This window comes from Nannospalax galili, unplaced genomic scaffold (assembly GCF_000622305.1).
Source record: "Nannospalax galili isolate Female #2095 unplaced genomic scaffold, S.galili_v1.0 scaffold155, whole genome shotgun sequence".
NCBI lineage: Eukaryota > Metazoa > Chordata > Mammalia > Rodentia > Spalacidae > Nannospalax > Nannospalax galili.
The window spans coordinates 8,195,660-8,212,060 of NW_008339923.1; the positions used below are offsets into that span (position 1 = coordinate 8,195,660).

The 16,401-nt window shown below is 41.5% G+C and overlaps 1 protein-coding gene across 1 annotated transcript in view; it reads right to left on the bottom strand.

Moving 5' to 3' along the window:
- Positions 1–16,401, bottom strand: part of Ppp4r1 (protein phosphatase 4 regulatory subunit 1) — a gene marked incomplete at its 5' end in the record, with an annotated part of 81,098 nt that overhangs the window by 4,834 nt on the left and 59,863 nt on the right. Inside the window, 7 exon segments of the mRNA XM_017798572.1 lie at positions 471–605; positions 691–811; positions 3,080–3,180; positions 6,725–6,886; positions 8,852–9,037; positions 11,089–11,205; positions 12,463–12,632. Of these exon segments, the coding sequence (XP_017654061.1) occupies positions 471–605; positions 691–811; positions 3,080–3,180; positions 6,725–6,886; positions 8,852–9,037; positions 11,089–11,205; positions 12,463–12,632 (992 nt within the window).

Here is a 16,401-nt window from a genome sequence, read left to right on the forward strand (position 1 = left end):
GTTTTGAGACATGGTTTCATGTAGCTGGGGCTGGCCTAGAACTTGCTATGTATTTGGGGCTGGTCCTGAACTTGTGATTCTCCCGCATCTACCTCACATGTGCAGAGGTTACAGTTGCATACCACTAATCTTGGCTTTAGATGCCATTTTAAATTGTTCTTCAGAAATACAAGGCGGCCAGCCATACCTTCCTTTCCAGCCTGTGCTCTGGTTGTCTGATGGGTAGTGTGTATGGAGTGTGCACATTGTGGCAAATGTATGTGTGGGTGTATAACACATGGGGTGGTACTAGCTTTAAGATGTACTCAGTTGACTGAAAGGATGAGCCAGACAGATGCTTAACTACAGGAGCAAAATGATCCTAAGGACAGCCCAATAGTATCTTTTGTTCCTCAGGATAAAGAAGAGGGTCTGGGAGAGGCAGGGACTGGAAGGAGCTTCTTGAGTAGGTGGTGCCAGGCCTTTCTCACCTGGCAGACGAAGACAAAGGCTTGCCGACCAGACCACTTGGGACACCTGCCAAAGTTCTCCACTAGCTCATTGATGAGGTCTACTCCAAAGGTCGGGGGTGTTGCTGTGTGAAGCTTCTTCACCATTTCGCTGACCTAGAGGGAGGCATAAAGTGAGGCACAGCTTCTGTTCTGTGACCTTACACAATGCTGACTGAATATTTAAAAAGCTTAAACATACCAACTTGTAGGAAATCCAACGAACAGAGGAAACTTTGTCTGCACACAGGTTCAGAGCAATGGGACGTAAATAATCATAAACATCTCTGGGACTATATAATTCTAGAAGTAAAATCAGCTGTCTACAAAGATGAATGACAAAAATAAAATTCAACCAAGGGTTAAAAACAAACAAGACAAAAGTAATCATATGAATACTTAAGATTAAGATACACAAAAACTAGTGATGAAGCAGACCTCTCCTTGCACAGGGCTACTTTTAGGCTCTGAATAGTCAGAAATGCATCTCAAGGCCAGCAAGTTCAAGGCTTGCTTCTTCCCCGAGGAACAAAAAGCAGCAGCTGTTGGACTGCTCACTGTGCTGTGTTTCTGGATGTGGTTTATCCCCAAAGGGTCATGTACTGAAAAACTTGTGCCCAGTATGACTGAACCGAGAAGTAGATGAACCCTTAAGAGGTGGGGCCTAGAGGAAGGTGATTAGATCTCAGGGGCCCCATACTCTTAAGTGGAATTAACAGAGTTTAGGAATGGGTCAGTCATGGAACTGGGTTAGTTCCTAAGAGAGAAGATTGTTTTACAAGAGAAAGGCAAGGCTGGGATAGAGCTCAGTAGTACAGGATTCTCATGCATTTGTATACATGGTGGTAAGTTTCTTATCCTTTATCTCTTCCATGTGTGACAGCAGCAGCAGCAACATAACACCTCCACTTTCCAGCCACCAGAATCATAAACCAAATTAACAGTTTCTTCTACATATCACTCAGCACCAGGTATTTTGTTACAGTATCAACAGATGAGACTAAAACATTCAAGGATGGAGACAGCGCAAAGCACTTTCTAGTCTGTTCTTTTTAAAATTTATTATTTTTATGTGTATGAGTGTACTGCCTGCATGTATGTGACTGCACCTGTGTTGTGCAATGCCACAGAGGTTAGAAGAGGGCTCCGGATTCCCCTGGAACTGGAATTAAGGATGGTTTGGAGCCACCATGTGGGTGCTGGGAATTGAACCTGGGTCCACTGCAAGAGTGGTCAGTGCTGTTAACCACTGAGCCATCTCTCCAGCCCTCTAGTCTGTTCTATTGGAACATGGCACATGGTTTGGAAGGGGCTGATGATACTCCACGTACAAAAGCGTAAATGGTCTCAGTAGGAAAGCTGTGGCAGGCAGAGGTGGCCCATCATGCACTTGTCAGGACTTCACCAACCTCTCAGGGCATTTGCTAGGGGCAAGAGAATTAGGAAGTCCTCTCATGACATCAAACAGTATTAATTTCCATAAGGGCATATCCCTCTGGAACATGATAAGGGACACAAACTGTCTCATCTGAGTGCACAGAGAGTTTGAGAAGAGGCACCTATCAAGAAATGCAAGAAAAAAAACCAGCTGAAGCTGCAGCCAGTGCCCAGGCTGATGTTGATGGCACATTAGTCAGCAATGTAGGCCTGACATGAGGGATCATTTCCCTTCCTGAAAGGCTCCTGATCTTCCAGAGGGTATGTACCTTGCCTGGGTTAGGATAAGACAATGGAGAGGGCCCCCAGAAGGTAAAAGGTGACTGATGGGCATCAGGGGTAATGTGAAACAGCAGATGCTGCCTGTATCCCTTTCTCTTATAAAGCAAAGGCCTAGCTAGCTGGTGGAGGGCCATGAGCTTGGGCAGACACTGTAGCTAGGGGAGAACAGGTACTCTAAAGGAGGGGCAGGAAACCTTACTATTAGAACACAAAGATCTGGAACAGTAAGCACAAGGGCCAAGATCTCCTCAGCCCTGCACTTGTTTTAAAAATGGTATTAATGGGCCTTCTCTTGATACTAAGCAAATACCTCCTACTGCTAGAAGGGAGGGAGACCTGCCCAAAACTGACCATAGGTGTGGACAGAGGCTGGCTGCCCATGTGAGGGGATGGATCTTTTGAGAAAGCCCAGGCACCAGGGCCCTACCAATGAGCCGGAAGGGGAGAGCCAGAAGGGGAGACTTCCTGGTACATGAGTGCAGGGCCTGAGAGCTGAGTAGGAAAAAAAAAAAATAAATAAATAAAAAAAAATCAGCTGGCAATCCCAGTCCCACTTTCAGCAAAGGTAAGAGTCCCTGAGTAACACTCACTGAAGGTGGCAGTGTGAAGACAGCATCCAGTGAACTGATACCAACTACATTTGTTAACATCCCATGCCATGGAAGCCAGGGCCCTAAGGGGCATAACATGTGTGTACTTATATACATGGAGACAATATACTCATATACATAAAAAAAATAAAAATAGGTGAAATATTTTTTTAAAAAAGCATGAGAAAGGAACAGGAGACGGAAGCTGAGGTACACAAGGCCGAGAGGAAATGCAGAAGAGAGAGAAATGACAACACTACCACATAAACCGTTGGAACTTACTCAGCTAGTTCAGCTCGAAAGCGCCAATTTCTACTATTATCTGTCACCAAAAACTCCTGAAGTTGATAAAGATATTCTCTTCTTTTGTCAATATGAAGAAGCTAAAGTAACAAAAACATTTTTTTTTTTTTAAAAACCAGGACAAAGCACAGGCATTATTTCGTTGATTAGATAGCTTGAAAATGGACTATAAGTAATAAAGTTAATTATCCTGGAGAAGAAACATGGCACTTCTATTTGCTGTGTATGTGTGTATGTGTCTGTATGGGGGGCAGGAGGGGGGATGGAGGTGGTGCCCAAGCATGCAGAAGCTAGAGGGTATCCTGAGTCTTCCTCTATTGCTTTCCACCTTAGTTTTGGAGACAGGGTCTTTAACTGAACCTGAAGTCTGATGTTTGGCTAGGCTGGATGGCTGGCCACTGAGTTCCTGGGGTCTATCTGTCTCTGCCACCCAGTGCTGGGGTTACAGACCCATGCAGCCATGTTTGGTTCTTATGTAGGTACTAGGAATTTGAATTCAGGTCTTGTTTTCACAGTCAAGTGTTAAGAGCCATCTCCCCAAGCCTTTTACTTTTTTTAAAAAAATTTTATTTATTATTTTTATTTTATGTGTATGCGTGTATTGCCTGTAAGTAGGTAAGTGCACCTGTGTCATGCAATGCCCTCAGAGGGCAAAAGAGGTTGTTGGATCCCCTGGGACTGGAGTTATGGACAGTTGTTAGCTGCCACGTGGGTGCTGGGATTCAAACCTGGGTCTTCTGCAACACCAACCAGTGTTCTTAACCACTGAGCCATGTCTCTAGCCCCAACCTTTTACTTGTTTTAAAAATGGGTATTACTGGGCCAGCAAGATGGCTCAGCAGGTAAAGGTGCTTGTTGCCAAGCCTGAAAACCTGAGTTCGATTCCCAGGACCCACATGATGGAAGGAGCAAACCAACTCCCATAAACCATAACCAAAACCGCCATAAGCATGCTGCAGCATGTGTGCACCCCCACACACAATACACACATACACAAAATAAATAAAATAATTCTTAAAGGACATTACACTAACTTTCCTTTGAATAATTATATTTATCTTTAAGTAATCACCATCTGTAATGTAATGTAACAGTACCCCAAGGTTCAACCTAATCTCCTACATACACATCTTCATTACCACACTCTTTGAGGACAGTGATTATGCTTCTAATCACACACATGGGTTCAGTGGGTGGCACATAGTAGGTGCTTATATATACTTGTTGAATAAAAATCACAAAACAGCAATGTATCCTAGTAACTGACACACTAATATTTAAATGACTAATATTTAAATGAAGGTTTATAATCAACAAGAGGAAAGACCCTAAAATTCGATACGAATGGAAACAAACCTAACTGTATACAAATTAGATCAGAATCACACAGGATAGGGGCTAGAGAGATGGCTCAGGGGTTAAGAGCACTGACTGCTCTTGCAGAGGATCCGGGTTCAATTCCCGCACCCACATGGCGGCTACGAACTGTCCTTAACTCCAGTTCCAGGGGAATCCGAAGCCCTCTTCTGACCTCCACTGCATTGCACGACACGGGTGCACTCACATACATGCAGGCAATACGCTCATACACATAAAATAAAAATAATAAATAAAATATTAAAAAAAAAGAATCACACAGGATAAAGCTCAAGTTGAACATGACCTCTGACTTATGCTGTCAAGGGCGGGTTTCTACTACAAGACAGAGTGCTTGATCTTGATCATCACTCAGTTGACTTCATGGTGAAGTTTTATTATTGAGAATGCTTTATGAATGCTTTGAAATTAAGCAAATGACTAAATATATTTGTCATTTTAAAATGTTGGGCCGGGCGTGGTGGCACATGTCTTTAATCCCAGCACTTGGGAGGCAGAGGCATTCGGATCTCTGTGAGTTCAAGGCCAGCCTGGTCTACACAGTGAGTTCCAGGACAGCTGGGGCTACAGGGAGACACTGCCTCCAAAAAAAAAGACCGAAAAAAAAAAAAAATTCTAATCATGGGGCTAGAGAGTTGGCTCAGTGGTTAAGAGCACTGACTGCTATTGCAGAGGACCTGGGTTTGATTCCCAGCACCCACACGGCAGCTATGAACCGTCCTTAACTCCAGTTCCAGGGGAATCTGAAGCCCTCTTCTGACCTCCACAGCACTGCACAACACGGGTGCACTCACATACATGCAAAACCCAAAAACATTTAAAAAAAAAAAAAAAAAAAAAAAAGGTCTAATCATGAAAGAAAAGAAAAAAATGACTCAAAGAAAGAACAGGGAACAGTATCAACAATATCAAATTAGCAGTAGTTTATGTCATGAATGCAAAAATGTTTCAGGAGATGGATGTACTTAATCTGATTGAAACAAAATACAAGATTTACATGTATTGAAATATCACATGGCACTTCATAAATAAGTATCAGTTAAAAATAACTTAAATAAGGCTGGGCATGGTGGCCACACCTTTAATCCCAGCACTCAGGAGGCAGAGGCAGGTGGATTTCTGTGAGTTCGAGGCTAGCCTAGTCTACACAGTGAGTTCCATGCTATTGGGGCCACAGGGAGACCCTGTCTCAAAAAACAATACAAAAACTAAAACAAATAAAACACCCCAAAACAATCATAATAATTTTAAAAAGTCAAACAACCTTTTAACTTCTGTCTTTGGAAAAAGCCTAACAGAAATGATCCTCAGGAAGAGTGCAATGTCCTCAGTCCATGGATCCAACACCACCTACTATTGGGAAGTGACCCAGTCCACAGTGCTAGAGAACTAGGATGGAGACAGCTGGGCCCAAGAACAAATACATACTTAAAACTGAGGGTACAATTCAAAAGCTAATAGGAGGCAGCATTAAGCGATTCCTATTACCCAAATCTGATGTTCAAAGAAGTGACAGAAATGGACAATGTTATAAATCCCTAAGTCTATATGGATATTATCAAAGCTTTCAAAAACAGGAAGAGAGAAGAGGCACTCTACTTTTACATGGGGATACTATCCGATGCAAATATAAGGAACTATGGTAACAGAAAACTGGTATTTTATGACTCACAACACCTGCCTTAGCTAAAGATTCCTGTGACTGTAGGAGCAATGGACTGGGGACAAGACACTCACAGTACTCATTTCTTTAGTTTCTTACTAGCCACTGTGGGAATGGCTGCTTTCTAAAACCGAGACCCACAACGGGAGGTGTTTATATCATGTTACGCCTGAGGTGTAATGCATTTGGAAAAGCAGATCATACCATGCTCAACAAACCTTATGGCTCTTTCTCCACTAAGGAGCACAGAAACCTTGCTATCTCTCTCTCTCTCTCTCTCTCTCTCTCTCTCTCTCACACACACACACACACATTTAGGTTTTGGAGTAGAATTTTAGTTTGTTTTTTTTTTTAATTATTTTTTCTAAATCTATATGAGCATTTTGCCTAAATGTATGTAAGTGTACCTGTGTTATACAGTGCCTGCAGAGGCCAGAAGAGGGCATCTGATCCCCTAGGACTGGAGTTACAGATAGTCGTTAGCTACCATGTGGGAGCTGAGAACTCAATTCAGGTCCTTTGCAAGACTAGCCAGTGCCCTTAACTGCTGAGTCAAATTTTTATGCAAAAGAATATAAAGTTACCTTTAGAAAATCATGCAAGTGTTTAAGAACACCTATCCTGACTTCATCCAGGTCTTTTAAAAATCCATTAAAAATTGGAACCAGATCTGCAGCTGTCAACTGATCTCCAAGAATAACTGCAAGCTCATGGATGGAGAATGCCAAAGTTCTTCGAACTTTCCACTGTAGAAATAAAACATTGTGTTAGGAATCTAGATACAAAGTGCTTAGTAGATTGAATATTACTAATCTCAAAAAATTAAATCAGGGCTGGCAAGATGGCTCAGGTAGAGGTGCTTATGCACAAACTCGACACCTGAGCTCTACCCCCAAGTCCTACAAATTAGCAGGAGAAAACGGAATCCCCAGAGTTGTCCTTTGACCTCCACACATACCCAGCAGCACACATCTGCCTGCACTCCAACATATACACAGTTTTAAAAAATTACAACAGAATAGAACAGGAACTATGTTAAAAACTTCTGTTATGTGTCAAATGTGATTAAACATTCAAATCAATGTACAGTTTCATTTATGAATAAAAATATTTGACAATCACTAATAATAATTCTATAGTTTTTTAAATATTTTATTTATTATTTTTATTTTATATGTATGAGTGTACTGCCTGCATGTATGTGAGTGCACCCATGTCGTGCAATGCCTCAGAGGTCAGAAGAGGGCTTCGGATTCCCCTGGAACTGGAGTTAAGGACGGTTCACAGCCACCATGTGGGTGCTGGGAATTGAACCCAGGTCCTCTGCAAGAGCAGTCAGTACTCTTAACCGCTGAGCCATCTCTCTAGCCCCTTCTATAGTTCTTTGAACACAACATCCTGATTTTTTGACATCCACAGGTACTAAAAATTATCTTGTGGCCCCCTCAACTCTTCCCTTCAGATTCTTGTAATGCCTAACTTGAATAAAATCCCAAACTTGTTTGTGTGGAACTGAGAATTTAAGAAACATAAGAACAGGAAGTTTTTTTTTTTTTTTGTGCGTATAGCACATGTACATGCATGTGTGAATACATACATACATACACACACACACACACACACACACACACACACACACACACACAGACAGACAACTACATTCCTAAACACTCCAGCTCACCACATGAAAAAAATAAAGGCACCCTCCTGTGGAGGACAGGGACAGAAAAAGGCATGGGACCTGTGCATTCAGGGCACCCTGAGTTCTATGGAATAAAGACCGCTGACTGTGGAATCAGATAGCAAGGGCCTTATGAGTCTATGCCCAGAGCCAGCACTTAGGAAAGCAGAAATGCATAAATTCACTGCCCTGGGTCCTAGTTTTCTGATCTCATGTCAGAGGGGAACTATTTTAACTAGCTGAGTCAATATCATTCTTGCCTTGGAAAAGCAGTAACTATTATGAATTTATTCACTGTGTAAATTAGTCTAAGTGACTGCTTTTGTTGTTAAGACCTGTAACCTCAGCTGGCCTGGAACTTGCTATGTAGACCAGGGTGGCCTGGATCTCACAGAGCTCTACCTACCTCTGCCTCCTGAGTGCTGGGATTAAAGACATGTGCCCCATCATGCCTGGCTAAATGACTGCTTCTCTCTCTCTCTCTCTCTGTCTTTTTGAGACAGGGTCTCCCTGTAGGTCCAGCTGGCCTTGATCTCATGCAGCTCTAACCTGCTTCTGCCTCCTGAGTGCTGGGATTAAAGGCATGTGCCACCACGCCCAGTTTGCTTTCTTAATAGATAAGATTAATTTCACTATTAAGAATGGAATTTCTTTTGTTTGGGTTTTTGAGGGGAGAGTAAATTTTGGGCATATATAAGTAAGATTTAATGGCAGGGGAGGGGATAAATCACAACCGCCCAGGAAGAGAAACACATAAAAAACTCAAATATCAGACACAACCTCCAGGTTAACAGTTTACCCTTAGTGTTTTTTCAAAGGATGTATATACTACAATGCTCTGGGTACCCAGGAACCAGGGCTTAGTCAGGCTAGCAATAGTACAATTCCAGCTTTCTAAAATTGCCTTTCAGCTCTGCTACCCACAGTTTTCTGTAATACCAGCCACATACTAGAACCCATAGCAATTGGAGTTTGAAAGCCACGTACAACACCCTCTACATGCATTTGCACCTGTCTCTTCACCTCTTACCTGCATGTCTGATGCCAGAGTCTCATAAGTCTCTCTCAGGCAGTGCCAATTCTGCCTGCCGAGTGTCAGAGCCACACCGGGCAGGCTGTATGCACAGTGCTTAGCAATTTCAGTGTCAACTGTCTGTGCTCGAGAGGGATCTGTCATCGACAGGTACTGATCTAATAAAGCTTGTGGTACGACATCCTAAGGAAGAAAGAGATGACACAGCATTTTAAACATTTAGATGCTCTTTTACCAAGTTAGACATAACTTGGGCGAAAACCACTTAGAAATATATCAATATTAACATATCAAAAATGTAACTGTCTAGTAATTGAGATTAAGAAACATGCTAAGCAGGGTTGGGGAGATGGCTGGGGTGGTAGAATACTTGGTGTATGAGCATGAAGACTTGAGTTCAGATCCCTAGCACCTAGGTAAAGAGTCAGGTGTGGTGGGTGGGGGATGGGGGGTGTTCCTGGGAGCTGGAAGGATTCTGGAACTTGCTGATCAATTAGTCTAGCTGGATTGGTGAACTCCAGATTTGGTGAGAGACCCTGCCTCAAAAAAATAAGGTGGGAAGTGATTGAGGAAGACAGCTAATGTTGACCTCTGGCCTGTACACACAAACAATATACATATATCAAAAAAGGTACATGCTAAGGGAAACATATATACATAGATATACATACACATATATAAAGAAATAAAAGCAAGTTTAAAAGAACAACACAACGAATAAGATCTTAGAATAGTGAACAGCTTAAAGGCCAGAAATAACCACCAAATTGAAGACACATTGGAAAGGAGTCAGGCGATCCTCTCCACATAGCAGATACTATTACACTTTAGTCATGACCAGAAAAAAATGGGAATATGGTAAATCTGGTTCTCCTGTGCATGATTACCAACATGCTTTAAAACACACAAAAAAGCTGCCTTCCTATCAGGGCATGGTGGTGCATGCTTGGAATCTCAGCACTTGGGAGGCTGAGGCAGGAAGATCAAGTCCAAGGCCAGCCTGAGTGACATATGTGTTCCAAATCTCCAAATAAAGAAAAAAAATTAAAGCTACATTCCTTAGATGAAAAATTTAAAAGGTAGAGTGTATATTTCTGTTTGGATAGTATGAAGGAAAATTGTATTATACAATCTTCCTGATATATGTGTAATGTACTTTTGGAGGGAGAGGTAAAAGAAAAGATCGGTTGTTTCTGGGGAAGTAAAAATGGATGAGCGAAGGAGAGAAAGAAATTTCACTGACTTTCCTTTTTAACTGACATATAAAAATATGAACTTCATTAAAAAATTAGATGACTTATATGTACTAACTTTAACATATTTTAATGACAAAAGCATGTTTTAAAACACTACATTATGCATAATGATTCAATTTTAAATAAGAACATAAATTATGCACATTATCTTGTCTGATCTAAGACTCTATTACTATTAACATCATCCCAGAAGAAAACAACATATTCAGAGAACATACATCCACCACTTTAACATGAAATGAAGGCTACTGGAAGCTCCTAGGGCCCAACTTTAGAGATGGTGTCTAATGAAGAGATACACAGGCACCTTATGGATAATGGGCTGCAGCTGTCAGGCCAAAAGGTTCCTATGTACTCACAGGAGAGGTTGCCAAGGTACATTTTCACAAAAGGAAAGAAAGGCAAAGCACAAGTCATATCCAATGACTTTCCCATATCTAAAATCTCTGACCAGGTGTGGTGGTGCATACCTATTAAAAGGACTGCTGTGATTTAAGACCAGCCTGGCTACCTTCTAAGTATGAGGTTAGTGAGACCCTGACTAAAAACCAAAAACAACAAAAAAGGAAATAAAACTCCTGAAACTGCAATGTAACTTAATATCAATGATTCTTTATATTGGCTTTGGGCAATTTTTTGCATTTCAATCTCCTATAGTTACTTCTTATCATATTTTAGCAGCATAGGCATGAGGAAATACCTAAGTAGTATGGAATGATTGTAAAGATAGAAAAAAAGGTAAAAAAAAAAAAAAAAAGGGCACATGACTGTATTACAAACCCATAAAACATGAAGAGTTTGGTAGGTAACGTGATCGGGGAGGGCTGTGCTCTGTCAGTTTTGTCACTAGCTGAATTTTCTTATCATATGTGTGATGCACTGTTTTTAATTTTTGAGACATCCATTATAAAGGAAGACAGAAGCAGGCTTTGGAGGAGGAATTAAGAGCTCAGACACATCATGTGCCTGGTTACTTACTTGCACCTTAGGTCTCCTCTCCTCATCAGGGCTGAAGGCACCACTGGTGCTCATATCTGCGACTCCAGTGCTCACATCCGCGTCTCCGTGGACATAGTGAGGAGTGGCATTCATATTCTGTCAGGAGAAAAATCTTCTTAAGAGAACTGCCCTGTCTGAACGTTTCCCTTGTTTTAACTATCTTACTAGGGTACTTACCATTCAGATTGTCAAAGAGATATAAATATATATACATTCTTTAGGACAAGTTTATAAACATGCCTAAGGCCTCATAAGAACGTCCTTTGCTTTAAATCAAGCTTACCGAATAGTTATTAAATGCACAAAAGTGAGTTTTAGAAAAACTAAAGTTTAGAAGTAAATTTGAAATGGTCCAAATACCACAAATTAGCTTATTTACAAAACAGTATCAGGAGGATTCTTCTAGTCAATTGTCTTAGAGGCCACTGGGTATCATATAGTTTTTTTCTATTACTTCTATTCTTGGCTGCTAATAACTAATTTTACAAACAGCTACTTTTACCCACAAACAAATACCAAAAAACCCCTTCTACAATGCATGTATGTCACAGCAGTCGAGTCTCTAACAAATGGTCAGGGTTTTTCTCTAAAGCACCAGTACAGTACACATTTCTAAACCCATCAGATGCCATCTAACAGAAACCAGAAGTGCACTAAAGCTCTAAGAACCCCCTGGACATCCTCAACGTGAAATTCTTTCCTGAGCTTATCGTTTAAGCTGCTAGGGTTTGTGACCCCTGGATTTTGGCAATGAGTGGAATATTCCTTCTCTGTGTTTGTAAATACGAGAGAAGAAATAGATAAAAAGCGATTCTGGCTTGAGGGGAATGTAGTAACCAGGGTAGAACTGTATGAACAGCTACATGTGCTCAGCAAAGACGATGCTAGTAACAGTACCCACCCTCACACTCGAGTCCAGATAATGCCACGGCCCTCCGCAACATGGCCTCAAGTCCCGATCTTCTGCTCAGAATACTGTGTTGCTTGCTGCAGTGAAATGGTCCGATCAGAAACAAAGCACCTCTCCAAAAAGAAAAGGGAAGAGTTAATTATTCTTGATAAAGGGCTTTGTTTCCAGTAAGACTATTTCACTGCAGTGAGCTACATTAACATCCACTCTAAAATGGTCATATGGAAAGGAATGGGATTGGCTGTTTGGGACATTTAATATGACAATCATGTCACAGGAACAGATGTGGTAAGAAGAATTACTTTTACTTTATGTAAAGGAAGAGCTAAAAAATTAACAACAAACAGAACACACTAACTAGAAAGTGTTAGCCACAACTGGTCCCCCCCAAAAGACTGCAGGTTCACAGAGCTTCTACTTGGTAAATACTATTGAATTCATACCTCAATAGCAGTGCTGATCAAAGGCACAGCATCTTCTTGATTGTTACAATCTGGTGGCTCATTTATACCCAGCTCATCTTGCAGCTCACTCTGCTGCTGTATGCTGCTGGCCTCTTCGTGTGCATCCAGGCTGGAAGCACGCAGCGCAGCTGACAGCACCTCCACCTGTGCTGTGGGCAAAGGTGATAGTGAGCAGAGCAACTCTGATGTCTGGCAGGGTTTTCTCTACCTGCAGTATTTGCTATCCGTGAAATGTGCATTTTTTTTTTTTTTACAATGCTATCAAAAAGCTGAAAAAAAAAAATCCTACTGTGGTAAATCATTAGTCCTCCAAGAGAACAAGTAGAAAACTGTAATGTTTTGTAAGATTAAAAATGTTTACCAACTACTGTACATTACTCTGCGTTAGTATGAAAAGAGAAATGCCATGTAGCTGCTGGAGGCACCTCCAGCTGGGTAAGGAGTCAATATCAGTGTAAGTTAGCTAGGTTTTGGTAGTTTATGAGTCAAACTGACAAGGCTTACTTACTAAGCTATTTTAGCAGAAGAGCAGTCACACAGACCCTGCCAACATAAAGCAATGGCAATTATAAAGATTTTTGTGGCAGATACATTTAAACACCTATTTCAGACCAGATTTTTTTTTCTCTATTTGGATAATGAAATTACTACATTTTGTTCCAAACACTTGGATCCTGAGATCTGTTTTTCTTGCCACAAGTCATAATGACAACTTACCAAGCACTAGTTATTAAATTTGGCAGTTAATATTGCTTTCCTTATAAAGGAAATTCAAATTAAGAAAAAGTACCTTTTTCCCCCACCCAATAAATGAGAAATTTAGCAAAAATGATGTTGCTAAGCATTTAGTCCCAGTAACATTCCCCTTGCATGTATACAATTCAGTATTTAAATTCAAATTTATTTTAAAACAGCCTATAAATATGCAACAGCATTTATAAAATTTCTTGCCTGGGGAAGAAACTGTCCTTTCTGCAGAAAATCCTGTCTCACCAAAGGGTGAAGAAGTAGTGACTGTTCAAAGTTCAGCCCTAAACTGGAAATTTGTATCACTACCCCTGGAGGAATGTCATGAAACACTCCATCCAGATATGACATGGCCATTGTAGTCCTGAACACACAGCAGCTATGGACACCAGCACAAGATTGGACCCTTCATCTTTTCATCATGGATAGAGGAGGTGCTCATGTGGGCCACACCCTTTCTTAGAGCTACTGTCTGTTAAATGTCCCTGGAAGAGGGAGTGTCATTTTCTTTAATTGTGTAGCCACTGGAGGACTAGTTAGGAAGAAGGGGTTCAGAGGGAAAGAAAGGGGATAACAGAGGTAATGGGGGGATATAATTAATACACTGTATATATGAAACTGTCAAAAAATAAAAAAAAGATTAAGAAGGAAACCAGTTGACAAAAAAATACTAGAAACTCCCACCTGGGCCACATATACAAACAGCATATCCGAGAAAAGCCCAAGATATACAGATGTGAGAGAAAGAGGACACTATGTAAATGACTTGAAAGGTCATGAGCCTCATGATCCAGCACTTCTAAGCACTTGCTGTTCCCCAGTTCTCTAGCCCACTCTCATTCTTGGGTGTGTCTTTTTCTTTCTTCCTTTCATTAAATTTAAATTGAATTTTTGTGTATTTCATACAGAACATCTCATCTCCATCAATCTTAATCATTTTTATACCCCCTTTCCCACTGGCATCTTCCCATAGCTCCCCCCAATGGAATTTATACATTCTGTAATTTGTCTTAAGGCCTATCGTGTCAAGTTAGTGTTCCGAGATGTTTCTTAGTGCAAGTTCATCTACTGAGGTCTAGGCAGCCTATCTAGAGTCCCTTCCTAAGATCAGCTCTTCCTCATCCAGGAGTATTCAGTTGCCAATGTTTCTTCAATTAAGATTGGGGTCTGCTGTTCATTTCCCAGTTCTATGCTGGGATTTTGTCTGCACTTTGGGGATACAGGGAAAGAAGAAATTCAAGAGAAGTGGGACCATAGGGCATACCTTTCTTAATAAACTGTCTTTATTTCTAGTCCTAAAAATAATTCTCATCTAAATGCATTTAAGCACCTGGTAATTAAATACCCAAGAGTCAAGCAAAAGGGGATTCTACTTCGGTGGGTCATCATTAGCTAAGTAAAGCAAATGAAGGCTTTTATTCACAGAAGTTCTGGGGATTTTCACTGTTTTCAGCATTTCAGATACAATTTGTAGTTATTGCTGTAATCATTTGAGAGAGTCTTTTGGGGGCTTTCAAATTTCCAAAACTAAAGTAAAATAGTACTCTCAAAGCTAACTATTCAAAATATACTGTAGGGGCTGTAACTCCAGTTCCAGGGGATCAGATGCTCTCTTTTGACCTCTGAGGGCATTGCATGACATGGATGCACTTACATACATGCAGGCAAAGCACTCATACACATAATACACACACACACACACACACACACACACAGAGCATAAAATATTTTGTGCCATTGAAATGCTTGTGTGAATGGGAGCTCTAATTCATCCTATTCCTCAAGAAGAAATTATTAACTCAGAGCCTTTCATAGAAAATGCCTGATACAGGCAGGCCATTTATTTATTTATTTATTTATTTATTTAAATTTATTTTTTGGTCTTTTTGAGACAGGGTCTCCCTGTAGCCCCATCTGGCCTGGAACTCACTATGCAGACCAGGCTGGCCTTGAACTCACAGAGATCCACCTGCCTCTGCCTCCTTGAATGCTGGGATTACAGGCGTGTGCCACCACGCCCAGCTTTAAACTTTTTTTTTTAGGCAGGCAGGTCATTTATCTCCAAGTAAACTACCTACTTCCCTTCCAGGCATGCCCAACCTGTAGCCTGCAGGCTGTGTGTGCCACAAGATAGTAAGGAATGTAGCTCAATGAAAAATCATAAGATTAAACAGATTTTTTTATTTCAATTATTTTTTGCAACTTGATTGCATAGTACATGAGTGCAGATGACATCATGTCTGTTGGGAAACCCTGCTGTTAGGGTTGCAGTTCTCCATGTCTGGACAGCCCTAAGGGGCTCGGCGCCAAATGGAAGGACTTCCCTTTTCAGCAGGGGGCCTCCTGCTCTCTTCCTGGCTTACCTGGAAAGTGCCACTAAGCATGGATGCCTGACCTTATTTGGAACATGACCTTTGGCATAGTTACCTGGAGTAAAAACTACCCCCAGGTTTTTTCTATATGATAATCAGGCATTGCCTGATAGTCGGACAATAGGAGCCCACTACCACAAGTAAATAAAGCATACTATGAGCACCTATCAGCTGAGGCTTTGGCTACTGCCTCCACACTATAATTTCTCTCGTTCGTCGCTTCTGCTCCCCCTGCCCTCGTGGACCGGTAGCCAATGACCCGCGAAGAGAGGGAGAGGCCCCTGCAGCTGGCGCCCAATGTGGGGCTCCTGGAACGCGCAGAGTTTTTGAGTACCCCTCCCATCAGGAGGGTAACGGGCAGCTTTGCCTTTAAGCCATCTACCCTTGAGGATTGGCAGTCTCTCTTCTTTTTCCTCCTTTTATTTTCGGTCTGAGTCTTCACGTGGGACCATTAAAGACAAAGGAGCAATTGAAGCTTTCTGATCAGGGCTACTCCCTGATGTTAGCCAAAGGCTCTTAGCCCTCTTAACAGACCCCGACTGCCCGCATGGGTGTAGACAAGACCCCCTATCTATACACCTTTCTAATGCAAAAACCCGGTAATGCAACGACCAGTTAAGTGCTCTTAGAGCAGTTGCCGATCTCTTAAATTTGAGGGCAGGCTTGCACTGTGGACTGAGTGGAATAACCTGGGATTTTGATCCCAGGCATGTTCCCTTAGAAATCAGCATTTCACCCCACTTTCCTTTTCTATCTTAACACCCCTAGAAACAAAAATCCCCCAAGTTCTAAGGAAAGT